General features: G+C 59.1%; 4 protein-coding genes across 4 annotated transcripts; 1 reads left to right on the top strand and 3 right to left on the bottom strand.

Moving 5' to 3' along the window:
• Positions 1 to 410: 410 nt before the first annotated feature.
• Positions 411 to 2,498, bottom strand: SPSK_04065 (long-chain acyl-CoA synthetase; the record flags this gene model as incomplete). The annotated part of the gene is made up of 1 exon (XM_016730877.1): positions 411 to 2,498. The coding sequence occupies one exon, from the start codon at positions 2,496 to 2,498 to the stop codon at positions 411 to 413; it is 2,088 nt and encodes a 695-aa protein (XP_016586139.1).
• Positions 2,499 to 5,834: 3,336 nt separating this feature from the next.
• SPSK_04454 (uncharacterized protein) lies at positions 5,835 to 6,812 on the top strand (the record flags this gene model as incomplete). Its single annotated transcript, XM_016731261.1, has 1 exon — positions 5,835 to 6,812. The coding sequence occupies one exon, from the start codon at positions 5,835 to 5,837 to the stop codon at positions 6,810 to 6,812; it is 978 nt and encodes a 325-aa protein (XP_016586138.1).
• A 266-nt stretch (positions 6,813 to 7,078) lies between these two features.
• Positions 7,079 to 10,357, bottom strand: SPSK_03929 (uncharacterized protein; the record flags this gene model as incomplete). The annotated part of the gene is made up of 2 exons (XM_016730744.1): positions 7,079 to 10,165; positions 10,238 to 10,357. The coding sequence occupies 2 exons, from the start codon at positions 10,355 to 10,357 to the stop codon at positions 7,079 to 7,081; spliced, it is 3,207 nt and encodes a 1,068-aa protein (XP_016586137.1).
• Positions 10,358 to 11,830: 1,473 nt separating this feature from the next.
• SPSK_04204 (xanthan lyase) lies at positions 11,831 to 13,471 on the bottom strand (the record flags this gene model as incomplete). The annotated part of the gene is made up of 1 exon (XM_016731015.1): positions 11,831 to 13,471. The coding sequence occupies one exon, from the start codon at positions 13,469 to 13,471 to the stop codon at positions 11,831 to 11,833; it is 1,641 nt and encodes a 546-aa protein (XP_016586136.1).
• Between the last annotated feature and the right edge of the window lie 243 nt (positions 13,472 to 13,714).

The following is a 13,714-nucleotide window of genomic DNA, read 5'->3' as shown; positions in this document are numbered from 1 at the left end:
GGGTTGCCATGCGGATTGCATGAACCATGTGCCACGAGCACAAGCGTTGTGTCCATCGGGTCACGACATTGCACAAGGAAACAAAAAAGGTACCCGAGAACCGTGTATTTCTTGCTAGAACGTGCGTTATACCAAAAACAGCAATACACTCAAAAAAGATATCCAAAGCAAAAACGAAAGAGTCCGGTAAAATAACCAAACACAAAAACAACTATAAAGAAGAAATAGAGTTGTCTTCACATCAAAAGGGGGAGCAATACAAAAAGCCCATGCCCCCATCCCGGCAATAAAACAAAAACACGAAAATAGGGAATCAGCAGAGAAGAGATAATACAATAGAACAAGGAAACTAGACAAACAATAATGGGTAGCGCAAGGCCGGCCTGGTAGAGTTAGGCATAGGCTACCGTCTAGCTCGACGCCGCGCCGTAGGCCTCGGCCACCTCCTTTTTGAACTTGTCCAGGATGCCGCGGCGGTTGAGCTTCTGCGCCGCCGTCACGAAGCCGTTCTGCGGCGTCCACTCCTCGTCGGACACGACGACGCCGTCAATAATCTCGATGCCGGACAGGCCGCCCTGGCGACCGGCGGCCTGCAGCTCCTTGAGCACGGCGGACTGCAGCTTCTTGTTGTGGGCCAGCTCCTCGAGGCCGGTGCCGCTGATGCCAATGGACTGGGCCAGCTTCAGCAGGGCGGGCTCGGCGGGGACGATAATGGCAATGGGCTTGGCCTTTTGGGCGTCGGCGTAGCAGCAGATGTTGGCGACGACGGCGGCCGAGCGGTAGATGGACTCGAGCTTCTCGAGGGCAATGTACTCGCCGTTGAGCGTCTTGATCAGGTTCTTCTTGCGGTCAATCAGCTTGAGGTGGCCGCGGCTGTCAAACTCGCCAATGTCGCCCGTCTTGAGCCAGCCGTCGGCGGTGATGGTCTCGGCCGTCTCGGCCTCGTTCTCAAAGTAGCCGTCCATGACGCTGGGGCCGCGCAGCCAGACCTCGCCCTGGGGGTGCGGCTTGTTGGTCGAAAAGTAGCCGGCGTCGGGAAAGTCGACCAGCTTGGCCTCGACCGAGGCCGGCATGGCGCCCATGGCGTCGGTGGTCCACTCGGCCGGGTTCTGGAGCACGCCCATGGCGGTGGTCTCGGTCAGGCCATAGCCGCTGATCATGGGGCAGATGGCCATCGAGATGAACCGCTGGGTGTCCTTGGCGACGGGGCCGCCGCCGTTCATGCAGAGCTTCAGGCGGCCGCCCGTGGCCTCCTTGATCTTCTTGAAGACGACGGCGTCGAGGATGCCGGAGCCGGGCAGGCCCGTGGCCATGAGGTTGGTCTTGGCCCACATGGCGCCCCAGAAGAGCGAGCGGACAATGGGGCTGCCGTCGTTGACCTTGGCGATGATGCCCTTCTTGACCATCTCCCAGACGGCGGGGACACCGACGAGGATGCTGGGGCGGAACTCCTTGATGTCGCCGTTGCAGTTGCGCACAGATGCGTCGGACAGGGTCTTGGGGTTGCCGTAGCCCATGGTGGAGCCCCAGAAGAGGGAGGCGTTTTCAAAGACGTACTCGAGGATGTGGGCGGCGGGCAGGTAGGTCAGGAGGCCGTCGCCCGGGCCAATGTACGGCTGGACGACAACGCTGACGCCGCCCACGGCGGCAATGACGTTCTTGTGCTTGAGGGGCACGCCCTTGGGGGTGCCGGTGGAGCCCGAGGTGTACATGATGCAGCACAGGTCCTCCGGCGAGGGGGGCACGGCTTCGACGGGGTTCTCCTCGCCCAGCTTGAGCAGCTCCTCGAAGCTGCGGACGGTGATGTTGGGGAAGGCGGCCTTGAGCTTGTCGACGTGCTCCTGCTTGACCTGGTTCTGGTCGTTCCAGATGACGTGGCGGATCTCGACGGCATCCTTGAGGACGTTGGTCAGGATGGGCAGCAGGTGGGGGTCGAGGAAGATGGCCTTGGCCTTGGTCGCGACCATGGAGTGGCGCAGGCCTTCCTGGCCGAGCGTGTCGTAGGCGGTGACAATGGGCATGGACTGGGTGGCGGCGCCGTGGGAGAAGGTCAGCCAGTTGGCGCTGGTGGCGGCGAAGATGTGGACGCGGTCGCCGGCGGTCAGGCCGAGCTTGCGGAAGCCGGCGCCGATCTTGCTTATGCGGCGGAAGTACTCGTTGTAGGTGATGTACTCGTAGCTGCTCAGCTCAAAGTAGGTCCACTGCTTGTCGACGAGCTGTTCCTCGCCGTCAATGACCTTCTTGATCTTCTTGGTCTCCTGGTGGGTGCGCAGCAGGCGGCGCGAGCCCATGGCGTTGGCGTCGCCATGCTTTTCGACGGAGACCTTGCAGAGCTCGTAGACGGTGGTGATGTTGGGGGCGGGCGTGCCGACGATCTCGGGGACGGCCTTGGGATGGCGGCGGATGGGGGTCTCGCCCTCGACAGGCTTCTGGCCGGGCACCTCGACGGAGAAGGGCGGCCGAGCCGAGACGCGCGGCGAAGCGTGCTGGATAACCATTGTGGAATGTGGAATGGGGAATGTAGAGAAGGTGGTGACGAGCGTAGGATGAAGCTCGGTTAGGTTCAGTGTCTCCTTCTGGCAGTCAGTCTAACCGGGAGAAACGTCTTCTGTTGTCAAGTCAGCCAATGCTCGATGTGAAGCTGCAGGCGAGCAAATAGAAGAGGGAAGAACCGGCGAGCGGCGGCGAGGTAACACGGCAGAACAAGGAGGCCGACCAACAGAAAAGGGCGAAGAGTGCACGAGAGAAACGGGACTTTGGCTAAAGAGGCCAAACTTGCTGAGGTGAGCTATATTGCGCAGGGTGAGGCTGGTGACAGGGCAAGGTCGAGGCAGAGGTCGTGGATGTGGAACGGATGACTGTGAGAGAGGACGGGAGAGAGGACGAGAGAGTGGACGAAGAGGGCACAAGAGAGGGCAAGGCGAAGGAGACAAGAAAAGGGATCCCCAAACGATAGGAGCCCGATTCATGGAAAGACTGGGCGAGGTTATTCCTTGGTTATTTCCTTACCGTTTAATTTGACGAGCTTTGTCTGAGGCGCGTTTGGTGCCTTGTTTTCTCGGATTCTGGGTTTCTGGGTTCTGGATTTCTGGGTTTCTGAGCTGCTGCGACTATGAGACCTAGCACGGAACGCTGCGACGTTGTTGTTCGGGTAGCAGAACGGAGAGCGAAAGGCTAATGGCGGATCGAGACGAATACAAAAGTAAGATGAGTAAGTTGACGACGGATGTCGGCAGTTAGGGGAGGAGGGACAAAAAAGAAGAAAGGAGGTGAGAAAGTGTCAGAGGAAGAGAGAAAGAGGGCCGATCCGAGATTCTCGTGAGAAGTTGTTTAGCTCAATGGAACGCACAAGGCAGGAAGGAAAACGGAGGGCTGGAAGGCTGCGGTGGGCAGGGGCAAGAGCGACCTGCTGAAGTGGCAGGTGCGTTTTTGGGGCTAGAAAGTCGGGGAAGGCGCAGCTGGGGAGGGCGCGTTAGCCCAGGAGGGAAAGAGCGACTGCACGTCACAGAGGTCTTTTCTACGGGGTAGTGTTGGCTAGCATGGCTCTATGGGTACGTGTGCGAGCGCTCACTGGCCAAAACAATATGCCGTACGGTACACAGTATACACGGGGAGGTCAAGTGATTGAAGTATGTTTCGTAGAATCGACACGTTGTCGGTTGGTCTGCGGCCAAGCTCTAGAGCACAGGCAGGTTGGTCCTTCCGATGTGGTTCACGTCATGGAGAGCGTAAAGTGTCGGCTTGGTCGTTCCTTCTTCAATCACAGGCGCCAGCCAGCCAGAGCTTGTCGCATGCCAGGCAGTCGCACGCACGACGGCATGCTTTTTTCGGGAAGGCACGACTCGTCGACCGCGGCTCACACTTGATTTACACTTGATACTTGTGCTTTGTCTCCTATGCTCACGATGGCTGCACATGTAGAGCTACGGAAAACTTCGGCAGACATGGGCGAGCGAGCCAAGGCGCAGAAAACCTGGAGACTTCTTTCGACAAGAGCTCAAAGGCGAAAAGCACAAAAGCCAGGCACCCACAACACCATCCCGCAGCGTTTTGTGCGGAGAAGCAGGCGGCGCTAACGCACGCCGCGCAGGCTGGGAGGGGCAGGGGAACAACCTGGACGAGTACCCTGGTGGTGGCGGCCAGGCGCGGAGAGAATTGAGACAGAAAGAGGATGTTTTTTTGGTGTTTTCTTGGTGGTGCTGTCTTGGAAGGCCTATGCCTATCGGGTCGGCTGCGGTGCGACCAGGATACGCCCCACTTGACACCAGCTACAAGAGGGGAAAGAGCGACTAGGGAGACTTCGAGGCAAGGAGTTGGTGAAGAGACAGCAGGACAATGGCGCTAAATCCCAGTGTGTGCTAGGGCACTCCTCCGCTGTTTTCGCTTCCAAACGGAAGTACCTTTTAATTACATGTAGATGCAACACATAACCCAGCCATTCCGAAATGTACAGAGTAGAATCAGGTCTTGCCCCCTCCCCAACAAAGATGATGGCAAATACGGCGTAAAATACAGGCCCCCTTGGGTAGTCGATGTATTTTGGTGGATACCGTGGGCCAGTGGCTAGAAGGATCGTCACCACGTATTTTGGTGCACGCCTCCACACTGTTTCCAAGCTGTTTTCTTCGGTGTTTCTTTGGCAGTCTGTGCTCCACAGTGCTTTGAGCTGTCGAGCTTAAACTGCTTGACTGTCAGACTGTCACTGTCGAGCTTCGAGACTGTGCCATTCTTCGAGCATCCTTGCCAGATCGACGTGCCATCGTCTCAGTCGTGAGAATAGAGCTCAAACAAGCCAAGGATATTCCGCGGACGGACAAACCACACTGCTACCTTGCCGTGCAATCCTTGAACCAGGCTCGCTGGCTTCGAGGCAACCAGTAAATCGTAAAGCTGTAATCTGTGCAGGAGCTGTCGTCGTCACCCGGCGGGCCCTGGAACCGACCTCTCATATTGCTACAGCTGGCAGAGACGGTTCAGGTGGCGCACGACTGTGCCGCGCTCCATGTTAAGATATGTCCACACCGTTTTACGCTAATTTTATTTTTGTTGAGGGAAACCAGACCAATGTGATAGGGCGGTAAGGGCTGTGGCTTATCGCCATGTTCCAATTTTGCCCCTTGGGCGTATGTTCAGGGTGACGTGGAATTGTGCAATTGCTCCGTAAAGGCCGATTGGAAATGAAATGTTACGCCACAAAAGAGGGCAAAATGCTCAGCCGTTATGTCAAAGAAGATGGCGTCAAGGAGATAACGGACCGTTATGTTCGAGAGTTGAGACGGAAATTGTAATCAGACGCCCCGGCGGCCGGTTTCTGGTGACACACGAGCACGGCCATAACGTCCTGCTCGATTTCGACCGCCGTTCGCGCTCAGCGAGAGGAAGAGCGGTTTGCTTGCCATCCGGGACGGACATTTGCATTTGTGACGCGGCGGGTTTGGAGCCAACTGAAGAGTCCGCCCGTGATACATCACGTGCGGATATGCGTTTTCCATTACGACGAAACTGGAAGTCGCTTTATGTGGAATCGTGAAAGTGGGCTTCTGGCAGTGGAGCGGCTGACGGCGGACCAGAGCCAAGCCCAAGCAAGGGCAAAGCACAGGGTTGGCTCGCCTCGGACAAGGTCGAGAGCTGGAGCTCCAGGTTTGGACGCTCGCCTGTGGACGAATCCGTCGCACCGAGTCCCGAACAGACGATCTTCGGGGCCAAGCTCTGGGACGACCATCGTATCAAAAGGGTGCGTGCGACATTGAGGATGGCACGATTTCGTCTCCGTAGCGGTTTGTGGACGAGCGAGCTGAGCTGACACGATAGCAAAGACCCCGGACACGTGCTGCATGTCCGCCTCGCCTCTCGACCGACTCCTGGCCCGCCTCGGACCCGAGGTCGGCGATGCCGATGAGGAAACCTTCCTCCTCTTCGCACACGAGCGCCCGTTCGCCCAGAACCTCGGCTTCGTCGACGCCCATGCCGCCGTCCTCGACCTCACCGTCGCCGGCCGCGACCTGACGATCCACCAGTCGCCGGCCGTGCTGGCCTCCAACCGGGCCGGCGGCACGACGGGGGCGGTGCTGTGGAAGATTACGCCAGCCGTGGCCGCGTGGCTGGCCGGGGCCCAGAACCCCTTGTTTGGGGAGGGCGTGCTGGGTCCGTCGTCGTCTGTCCTCGAGCTCGGCTGCGGCATCGCCGGCGTCATTGGGCTGGCCCTGACCGGGAAGGGGACAAAGGTACAGGCGCCGGGGCCGACGGCCGCGACAAAGACGAAAACAAAAAAGAAGCGCCCCGGCCATGACACGCCGTCGCCCCCGACCCCGACGAGGACTGTCGGCCGCTACGTCTTGACCGACCAGCCGTACGTGGCCAAGCTGCTGCAGCGCAACCTCGAGGAAAACGGCGCCGTGCACGAGGGCAGCAGCACGGCGGCCCCGCTGCTGTTTGAGAGCCTCGACTGGGAGACGGACGAGGTGACGCCAGCCGGGGGGCGGCGGCTGGGCGGCGTAGCCAGTTTCGACGCCGTCGTGGCCTGCGACTGCATCTACAACGAGGCGCTCGTGGCGCCGCTGGTGCAGACATGTGTGGATGTGTGCCGGCTGCGCCGCGGCAGCGAAGGCAGCGCCCATGGCACAGGCGACACACTCCCTCCCACTGTGGTCATCGTCGCCCAGCAGCTGCGCGATCCGGATGTGCTGACGGCGTGGCTGACGGCCTTTGTGGCATCGTTCCGCGTGTGGCGGGTGCCGGAGGCACTGTTGACGCCAGGACTGCTGCCGACGGCCGGGTTTGCTGTGCATGTAGGCATTCTCCGGACGGAGTGAGCATTGTGATGTCGTTTCCTGTTACTGCTGTGGTCACTGCTACGATTATGAGAAACGAAATACGACGCTAGATGAAATCAAATGTGCGTTTGCATTGCTACCAAATCGTTCATATGTAGAGGAACGACAGCAAGATGAGAAAATGTAGGACATTTATAAAAGACCTAAATAAGTGGAACATGGATGCACAACGACTTCTGTTGCGCTCCCGTACCTATCTGTGCCATGTCCTCCCTCCGCCTCCCTCCTTCTCGACGAACACCACATCATATCATGCCGTGCAGCACCTCCTGTGTGAAAATGGTCGTATTCACCGCGTGGCACATGAGTATCGACTCCAGGCGAAACTCCGGCGTGTGAAACATTCCGTCCTCGCCACCACTGTCGCTGTCGTCCTCCTTCTCGGCGGCATCGGGAACCCGCATGCTGGCGATGGTCGACGCCGCCGTAGTGCTGCCACTGGGGCCGGGGGCGTGCAGCTTCCGCTCGGCCCGCTTGTTTACGCGCACAATCCGGTCGATCGAATGGCTGCCCTCTGTAGCGACGTACGTGAGCGGCAAGTGCGGGTAATGGCACAGCATGTCCATCAGGAAGTGCCTAACTTCCTGCATCACCCACACGCACGTGTCGTCGTTGCGCAAGCGCACCACGTGAAGCGCACGCAGCGAGCGGAAGCCACTGAGGCACCGTTGCAGCATGTGCAAGGACCCCATATTCATGCTGGCAGCAAGCTCCTGCAGGTTACGGGCGCGTCTCGCGAGGAGGCGGATCGCTGTGTCATCAAGGTCCCAGCCCTCGCTGGTCATGTCGCGCACGGACAGCACCCGGAGAGTGCGAGCGTGCTTCTGCAGGATATTCTCGTAAATGTGTGCGCTGGTGACCGAGGACGTGGGCGCAGCGTTCTCGGGCAGGTGGCCCTGGCCGATGCGCTTGAGTAGGTAGATACGCTCGACCTTGTCGAGTTGCGCCACGCACTGCAAAAACGGTTGGCTGACGCTGTCGGTATGGATGTTCCGGAGTGGTAGCTTGTGAGCCAGGTTCTCCTTGCTGAACAGGTTCCAGATGGCGGCTTGCGGCCCAACGCTGAGAAGCGTGATAGAGACAAGGGAGAGCAGGTCAATGGCCCTGCCGAGGATCGATGCCTTGACGGGGATGAGGTAGCACGACAGTTTCTTGAGCGAGAGGCCGCGTGTCTCCCGCGCATAGTTTGCCACGGCCTCCGAAGTCAACGAGGCCGGTCTTTCGTTACGGAGCCTGCCCGCTCCAGTCGATGTGCTCTGCTTTTGCATTGGCGTTGGGGACGTGCTAGCGCCTTGCTTCGATTCCTCCTCTGCCACCGTTTCCTCTGTCTCTGCTTGCGACTCGTCGGCGTCAATATCACCCGGGCCGTCGTGAGGGTGAAGAACGAGCTGTCCTTCGGGCGCTTCCACGTCTATATCTTCCGGCAAGACATCCCGGTTGACACATGTGCCTAGAGGCCGCGTCGGCAAAGTGAATACGGTACCGTTCCCAAAGAGAGAAGTGTCGTCGTCAGGGGTCGTCGGATCCAAGGCCGGCTTCGACCCAGAGCTGGACCCGGAGGCAGATGCTTCGCCAACGGTAGTTGCCTGCGTGGATGGCTTGGACTCAACAGAGGCACTGGAAGCCGTAGCCTCTGGGCGAGCCGAGGCAAGATATCCCTTGGCAAGCTCCATAAATCGCTCCAGCGCCGCCGCTTCTCGGTCAGCCATGGACGAGGCACTGGCACTGTCAGTATGGGGGCCGCCGAGCTCGACAGCGGCAGCCTGCAAAGCATCCACAATGTCACTGGGTTCGATTGGGGTGCTCTTGATTTGCTCTTTGCCCTCTTCCGTCTCCCGGTCGTGTTCCGCCGCCTTCCCTTTCCCTTTGTCGTCTGACCCGGCAGCAGATGTGCTTTCGGACGCGTTCGAGTCTGCCGATTTCTTTTGCATTTTCTTTGTCGCTGTTTTCGTCGACTCCTTCTCTGGAGACCAGTCTGGTTCGATACCAAAGATGTGCGCCAGGGCCTTGTCCTGGTCTCGCAGAGCCTTTGTCATCAGAAACGCCTTCGTCTTCTGCGCCGCGGCCAAGGCTGTGGAGGCCGTTGATGCCGACGCAGACAAGGTAGGGCCGGTGCTGGCTGCACCGCCAAAGTGCGTGATATTGGCAAGACTCGCAAGAGCCATAATATTGGGAACATTTCCAGTATCCACACCACCAACAACCGGGCCGGGACTCGCTAGCGGGCTGTTCGTGCCGCCTATGCCTCCCCAAATGCTGTGAGGCGTGCCAGATGTCGTGTATGCAAGGTAATTGTCAACCTGCTGGGGCATGAGGTCCCAAGTTCCGTTGCTGTTGTTACTATTTCCATTGTTGGTGGCGGAGGCCGTGGTGGCGGTGGCCGCGGTAGCGGCATGCGGCGCAGTGGTGGTTACAGTATGTTGTACGCGTTCGCGTTTCTTCTGAGTCAAGTTGCTAGAAAGGCTGAGACTCAAATGGGTCAACGAGCGGGCACAGTTGTGGACGCAAGCCTGGAGCTCTGGGAGAACACCGAGGTCCTCAATGTCCAGGACACTGAGGCGCTGGAGGTTCTTGAAGCCCGAGAAAGTAGGCTGGCCTCGGTCGGGGGCAGCGGAGGCGGGCGACGTGGTGGTTTGGCTGGACTTTTCTGTGCTGTTGGGGTGACCCATCTGCTGCAAAACGAGACCGGCTTGCGTCGTCCATGGCACGCCTTGGCCTTGGTTGCCGAGCGGGGGAACGTTCGTTGACAGCACAGCCGAGCTTTCTTGTGATGGCGTATCGCCATGAAAAGCATTCAGTGGCATGGCGGGCGTTGTTTGCTGGTGGACTGGTGGGTAAAGGTGGCCACTGGCATTGTTCGGCACGACCCTTCGACGACGGTAGGCAGACGGTCCGTGATGAAGACGCACATTGAGCTCCACGAGGGTGTCAATGTTGCATAGGACCTTGAAGAGGGCGGGGCTCATTTCGACATTCACATCCCAGGAGAGCGACTCGAGGCCGACGGCCTTGCGCATGGCAAGGACCATGAGGGTGTTGAGCGTTTTACTGGGAAATTCGGTGACGCGGAAGGGGCTGTGGCTCCGCATAAATAGCATCTCGCAGATTGTGCCAAGACCGACATGGCGGATGTGGCGAGAGTAGTCGTAGTCGCTGGTCGTAAGCGTATTCAGCAGGTCGGGCAGACCTTTGCGGAAAGCTCTGCTGCGGTGTGCAATGGGCTCGCTCTCTGTCGGCAGAGAAAGGTTCAACGTGTGGTAAAGGAACGCGGAAGCGAGCGAATGGAAGTGAGCCGAGACAAGGGCAAGGCTGCAGAGCTCTCGACTCGAGCACTATACGGGACGTGATGGAAGGTTAGCACGACGCAAAAAAGAGAGTGCGAGAAGAGGAAGAGAGAGACGAACATGCTTCAAGATCTCTCTTTGGACCTCCTCTGGGAGGCTCGAAAACGTGACCGTTCCGCTGTTTGCCGGACAGGACGAAGACGTCGCCGCTGCCGCGGGCAAAGTGTCGATGAAGGCCATGATGAGCAGACGTTGCTCTCTGTGAGAGACCGGAGAGGCCTCGACGCAAGGCGAAGCAATGGTATCTTGTAAGAAAATGGTGTCTTGCTGCCTGTCCAATACGAGACGAGCAAGATTTCACGTCTTGTTGACGCCTTTGCAAGGCAGGACCCCAAGGCTATCGCAAGCCTGGGGTTGGGGATAGGAGTGTTGTGACGCTGTTTGGCAGTGATGGATGTCTGTGACGAGAAGATGAATATGGGGGAGGGAGAAGAGAGAAATTTGAGACAAAAAAAAACTTGGGCTGTTGTCAAATAAACAATATTGGCTCAGGAAGGGGCGCAATCTGTAAACCGCAGGAGCGACCGACTGGAAAGAGGGGGCAGCAATGTATAGAGAAGGCGCGAGGTTGTGAAGTGGGGTCTTTCTCAGAAAGAGGTCAAGGGATGCTGAGATGCAAGTGAGGAAGGAGTGACCGGGAAGCAAGACAATATCGAAGTTGAAGATAGGCCGTCACAGAACTTGACAGAACAGGAATAGAACAAGACCAGAACAGAACGTCAAAAACGAGCAGTCTCAGCGGACACGCGTCCGCCTCTGGTAGTGTTATGATTCTTAAAACAAGGGTCCTCTTCCTCACATGCGGTTTTGCATGCTCGCATGTCGTCTCGTGTGTCGCCCTGGCCACTTTCTGGGCACTCTCTGGCCATTCCTTGGCCACACTCTCTGGATTCCATAGTCTTGCCCTGGCCTCTGGGAACGTCTAGAAGACCTGGCACCTCGTTTCAGGATGGAGATCGCTCTACTGCGTTAACGAGGAATGAGGGCTGCTTCAAAGGAAGGTGCGGAGAAAAGGCGGGCTCTAAGCGTTAGGGGCCGCATGGGGCCTTTTTTAGTGGGGCGTCTCTGCATGCAGGGGTAGCTGTCAGTTTGTTAGAGGCAGGCGTGAAGACGACAGAAGCAGGCACCGTACGACATACGACGTATCGAACGGACTCACCGTAGATACAATACTTGTGAATTTGTCAGATGTCGTTGGCAGCTGGCCCTGTTTAATAGCTGTCTGGTGCTTGGATATGTTGTTTATTCTGTCTATTTGTCTATTTGTCTATTCCATGTATTCTGTTTATTTTATCTATTCCCGTCTGTTCTGTCTATTCTGTCTATTCTGATCGTTTTTATTCGCCATCCTCAAAACTGTTGCATATACTATTTCGCAATTTTCGTCACATTTTCTACACTTCCCCTTCCCCTTCACCCTACCAAAACCAAAAAAAGCTTCATCACAATGGAACGGCACGGGCCTGGATATCGGACGCGATCCAAGCACACCAACCACCCAACCTCCCAACCAGACCTAGACTTTGCATGGTCTCCCAATAAGACGGCGGCGGACAAGCTGCGTCCGGGTTTTTGGGCAGTCCCGTTGCAGTCTAGTCTAGACTTTGCTCACCCCCCGGCCACCCTTCCCCCTTCTCTTCTCCCTATCCGTTCTTACTCTGGAAACGTCGGCTTGCCCACCGTCGTGACGTCCACTTTTACGCCCTGCGCCTCGAGACGGGCCCGCAGCGCCGGGTAGGGCACGTCCTGGACACGGAGCTGCCGGGACAGCGCCAGGTCGGCCGCATTCGCACACGCCTGGCCCAGGGCGTAAAATTGGTGCTCGAGCCGCACGGCGCCGTAGCCGACGTGCGACGCGCTCGGGCAGGTGGCTGACAGGACGTTTCGGGCCTCGGCGCGGCGCGGCACCAGCGCGCGGTAGGCGATGCCAAAGGGCCGCCAGCGGTGGTGGCCGTCCTTGAACACAAAACCCTCGTTGTGGGGCTGGCCGTCGCGCACGATGCGGCGCACGCTGTGCGTGTCGGTGGGCCAGAAGGCGAGGGCGACGGGGTCCGGCACGTCGGGTTCGAAGGCGTCGGGGGCGGCGGCGGCGCTGCCCTCGGTCGCGGTGGCCTCCGTAATCACGTAGTCGGACACCATGCGGCGGGCGTCGCGGACGTAGAGCTGGCGGGGGAAATGGGCATGGTCGGGGAACTCGTCGCGGCAGTAGCCAAAGCGGGCCCACTGGGTGCGATGGGACGCGGGGACGGCCGCGTCGTTGGCAAAGAACCAGAGCAGCCCTTGCGTGAAGGCGGTGGCTTCCTCCAGAATCTCGGCGCGCCGCGCGTACGTTGCCACGGGCCACTCGTCGTTGAGGCCGAGCAAATCGGTGGCGAGGGGTGCTTCGGACCCGATGAGGTCGGTCTTGCGGCGGGGGACTTTGAGCGACGGCGAGTACATGGAGCCGCCGGCACGCAGGAAGCGGCGGTGCAGCTCGTAGCGGCTGGCCACGTAGCCCGGGGGCGGTGCGGATCCGCCCAGGGCCTCTACGCGGTTGGCAGGGTCGTCGGTCAGCGGGACGCGGAAGGAGTAGGACTGGAGGTGGTCGTCGCCGTCGCCGGGCGTGCCAAAGGGTTCGGGGGAGACGCCGTACAGCAAGCCGCTCGCGGGGTTGCCGGGCTCGATGTAGGGGTCGACGCGGACGTCGAGCTGGCGGTAGGACGTGGTGCCGCGGACACCGGCCAGGGACTCGCCATAGACGGTCTGGGCCTCGCGGCCGTGGGTCGTGGAGATGCCGGCAGCGGCCAGCAGGTCGCCCTCATACGACGCTTCGAGAAAGACGCGGCCGCGGACGGAGTCGCCGCGGACGAGGCGGATGCTCTCGACGACACCGGCCTCACTCTTCTGGACGGACCCTGCCCCTTCTGCGAGCGCTGAGTGGATAATGGTGATGTGGTCCGGGTACTCGGCCAGCCAGGCCTGGATCACGGCCTCGGCCACGTGCGACTCGAAGCGCCATACGTCCGGGTCCCGCAGCTTCTCGGCAACCGCTCGTTTCAGGCGGTCGGGCCGTTCACCGCCGTAGACGCTGGAAATACGCTCGTGCAGCTCCAAGTTCAGACCGCCCAGCGTCGTGCTGTTCTGGAACTCGGCCTGGTTGTCAATGTCGGAGCCGCCCAGACCCTCGACCTGGATGCCGCCAATGTGCGCATGCGGTGAAACAAGGACGACAGAGCGGCCGAGGCGGGCGGCCTGGATGGCGGCGGCGACGGCGGCGGACGTTGAGCCGTAGACGACAAGGTCGAAGGTGGTCATGTTTGCTCTGGTGTTGTTGGAACAGACAAGCGCAAGGATATCTAACCGGTAAAGTGGGAAAGTTGTATCGTCATTGGCTCTGCCGGCGCCGAAACCGTGGTTGAGCCTTATCGAATGGCGCCTTGCAACGCTTGAGCCGGTACCGGTGGTGTTTACACTGCTTTGGGAAATCTAGTTAAAAAGAAAACGGAAAACGAGAAGCATTGCTGGACGGTCTAGCCGGCAGGACTCTGCCGAACTCAA

This window comes from Sporothrix schenckii, assembly GCF_000961545.1.
Source record: "Sporothrix schenckii 1099-18 chromosome Unknown Cont47, whole genome shotgun sequence".
Taxonomy (NCBI): domain Eukaryota; kingdom Fungi; phylum Ascomycota; class Sordariomycetes; order Ophiostomatales; family Ophiostomataceae; genus Sporothrix; species Sporothrix schenckii.
Note: the sequence above shows the minus strand (reverse complement) of the source record. Positions and strands in the feature narration are given on the sequence as shown.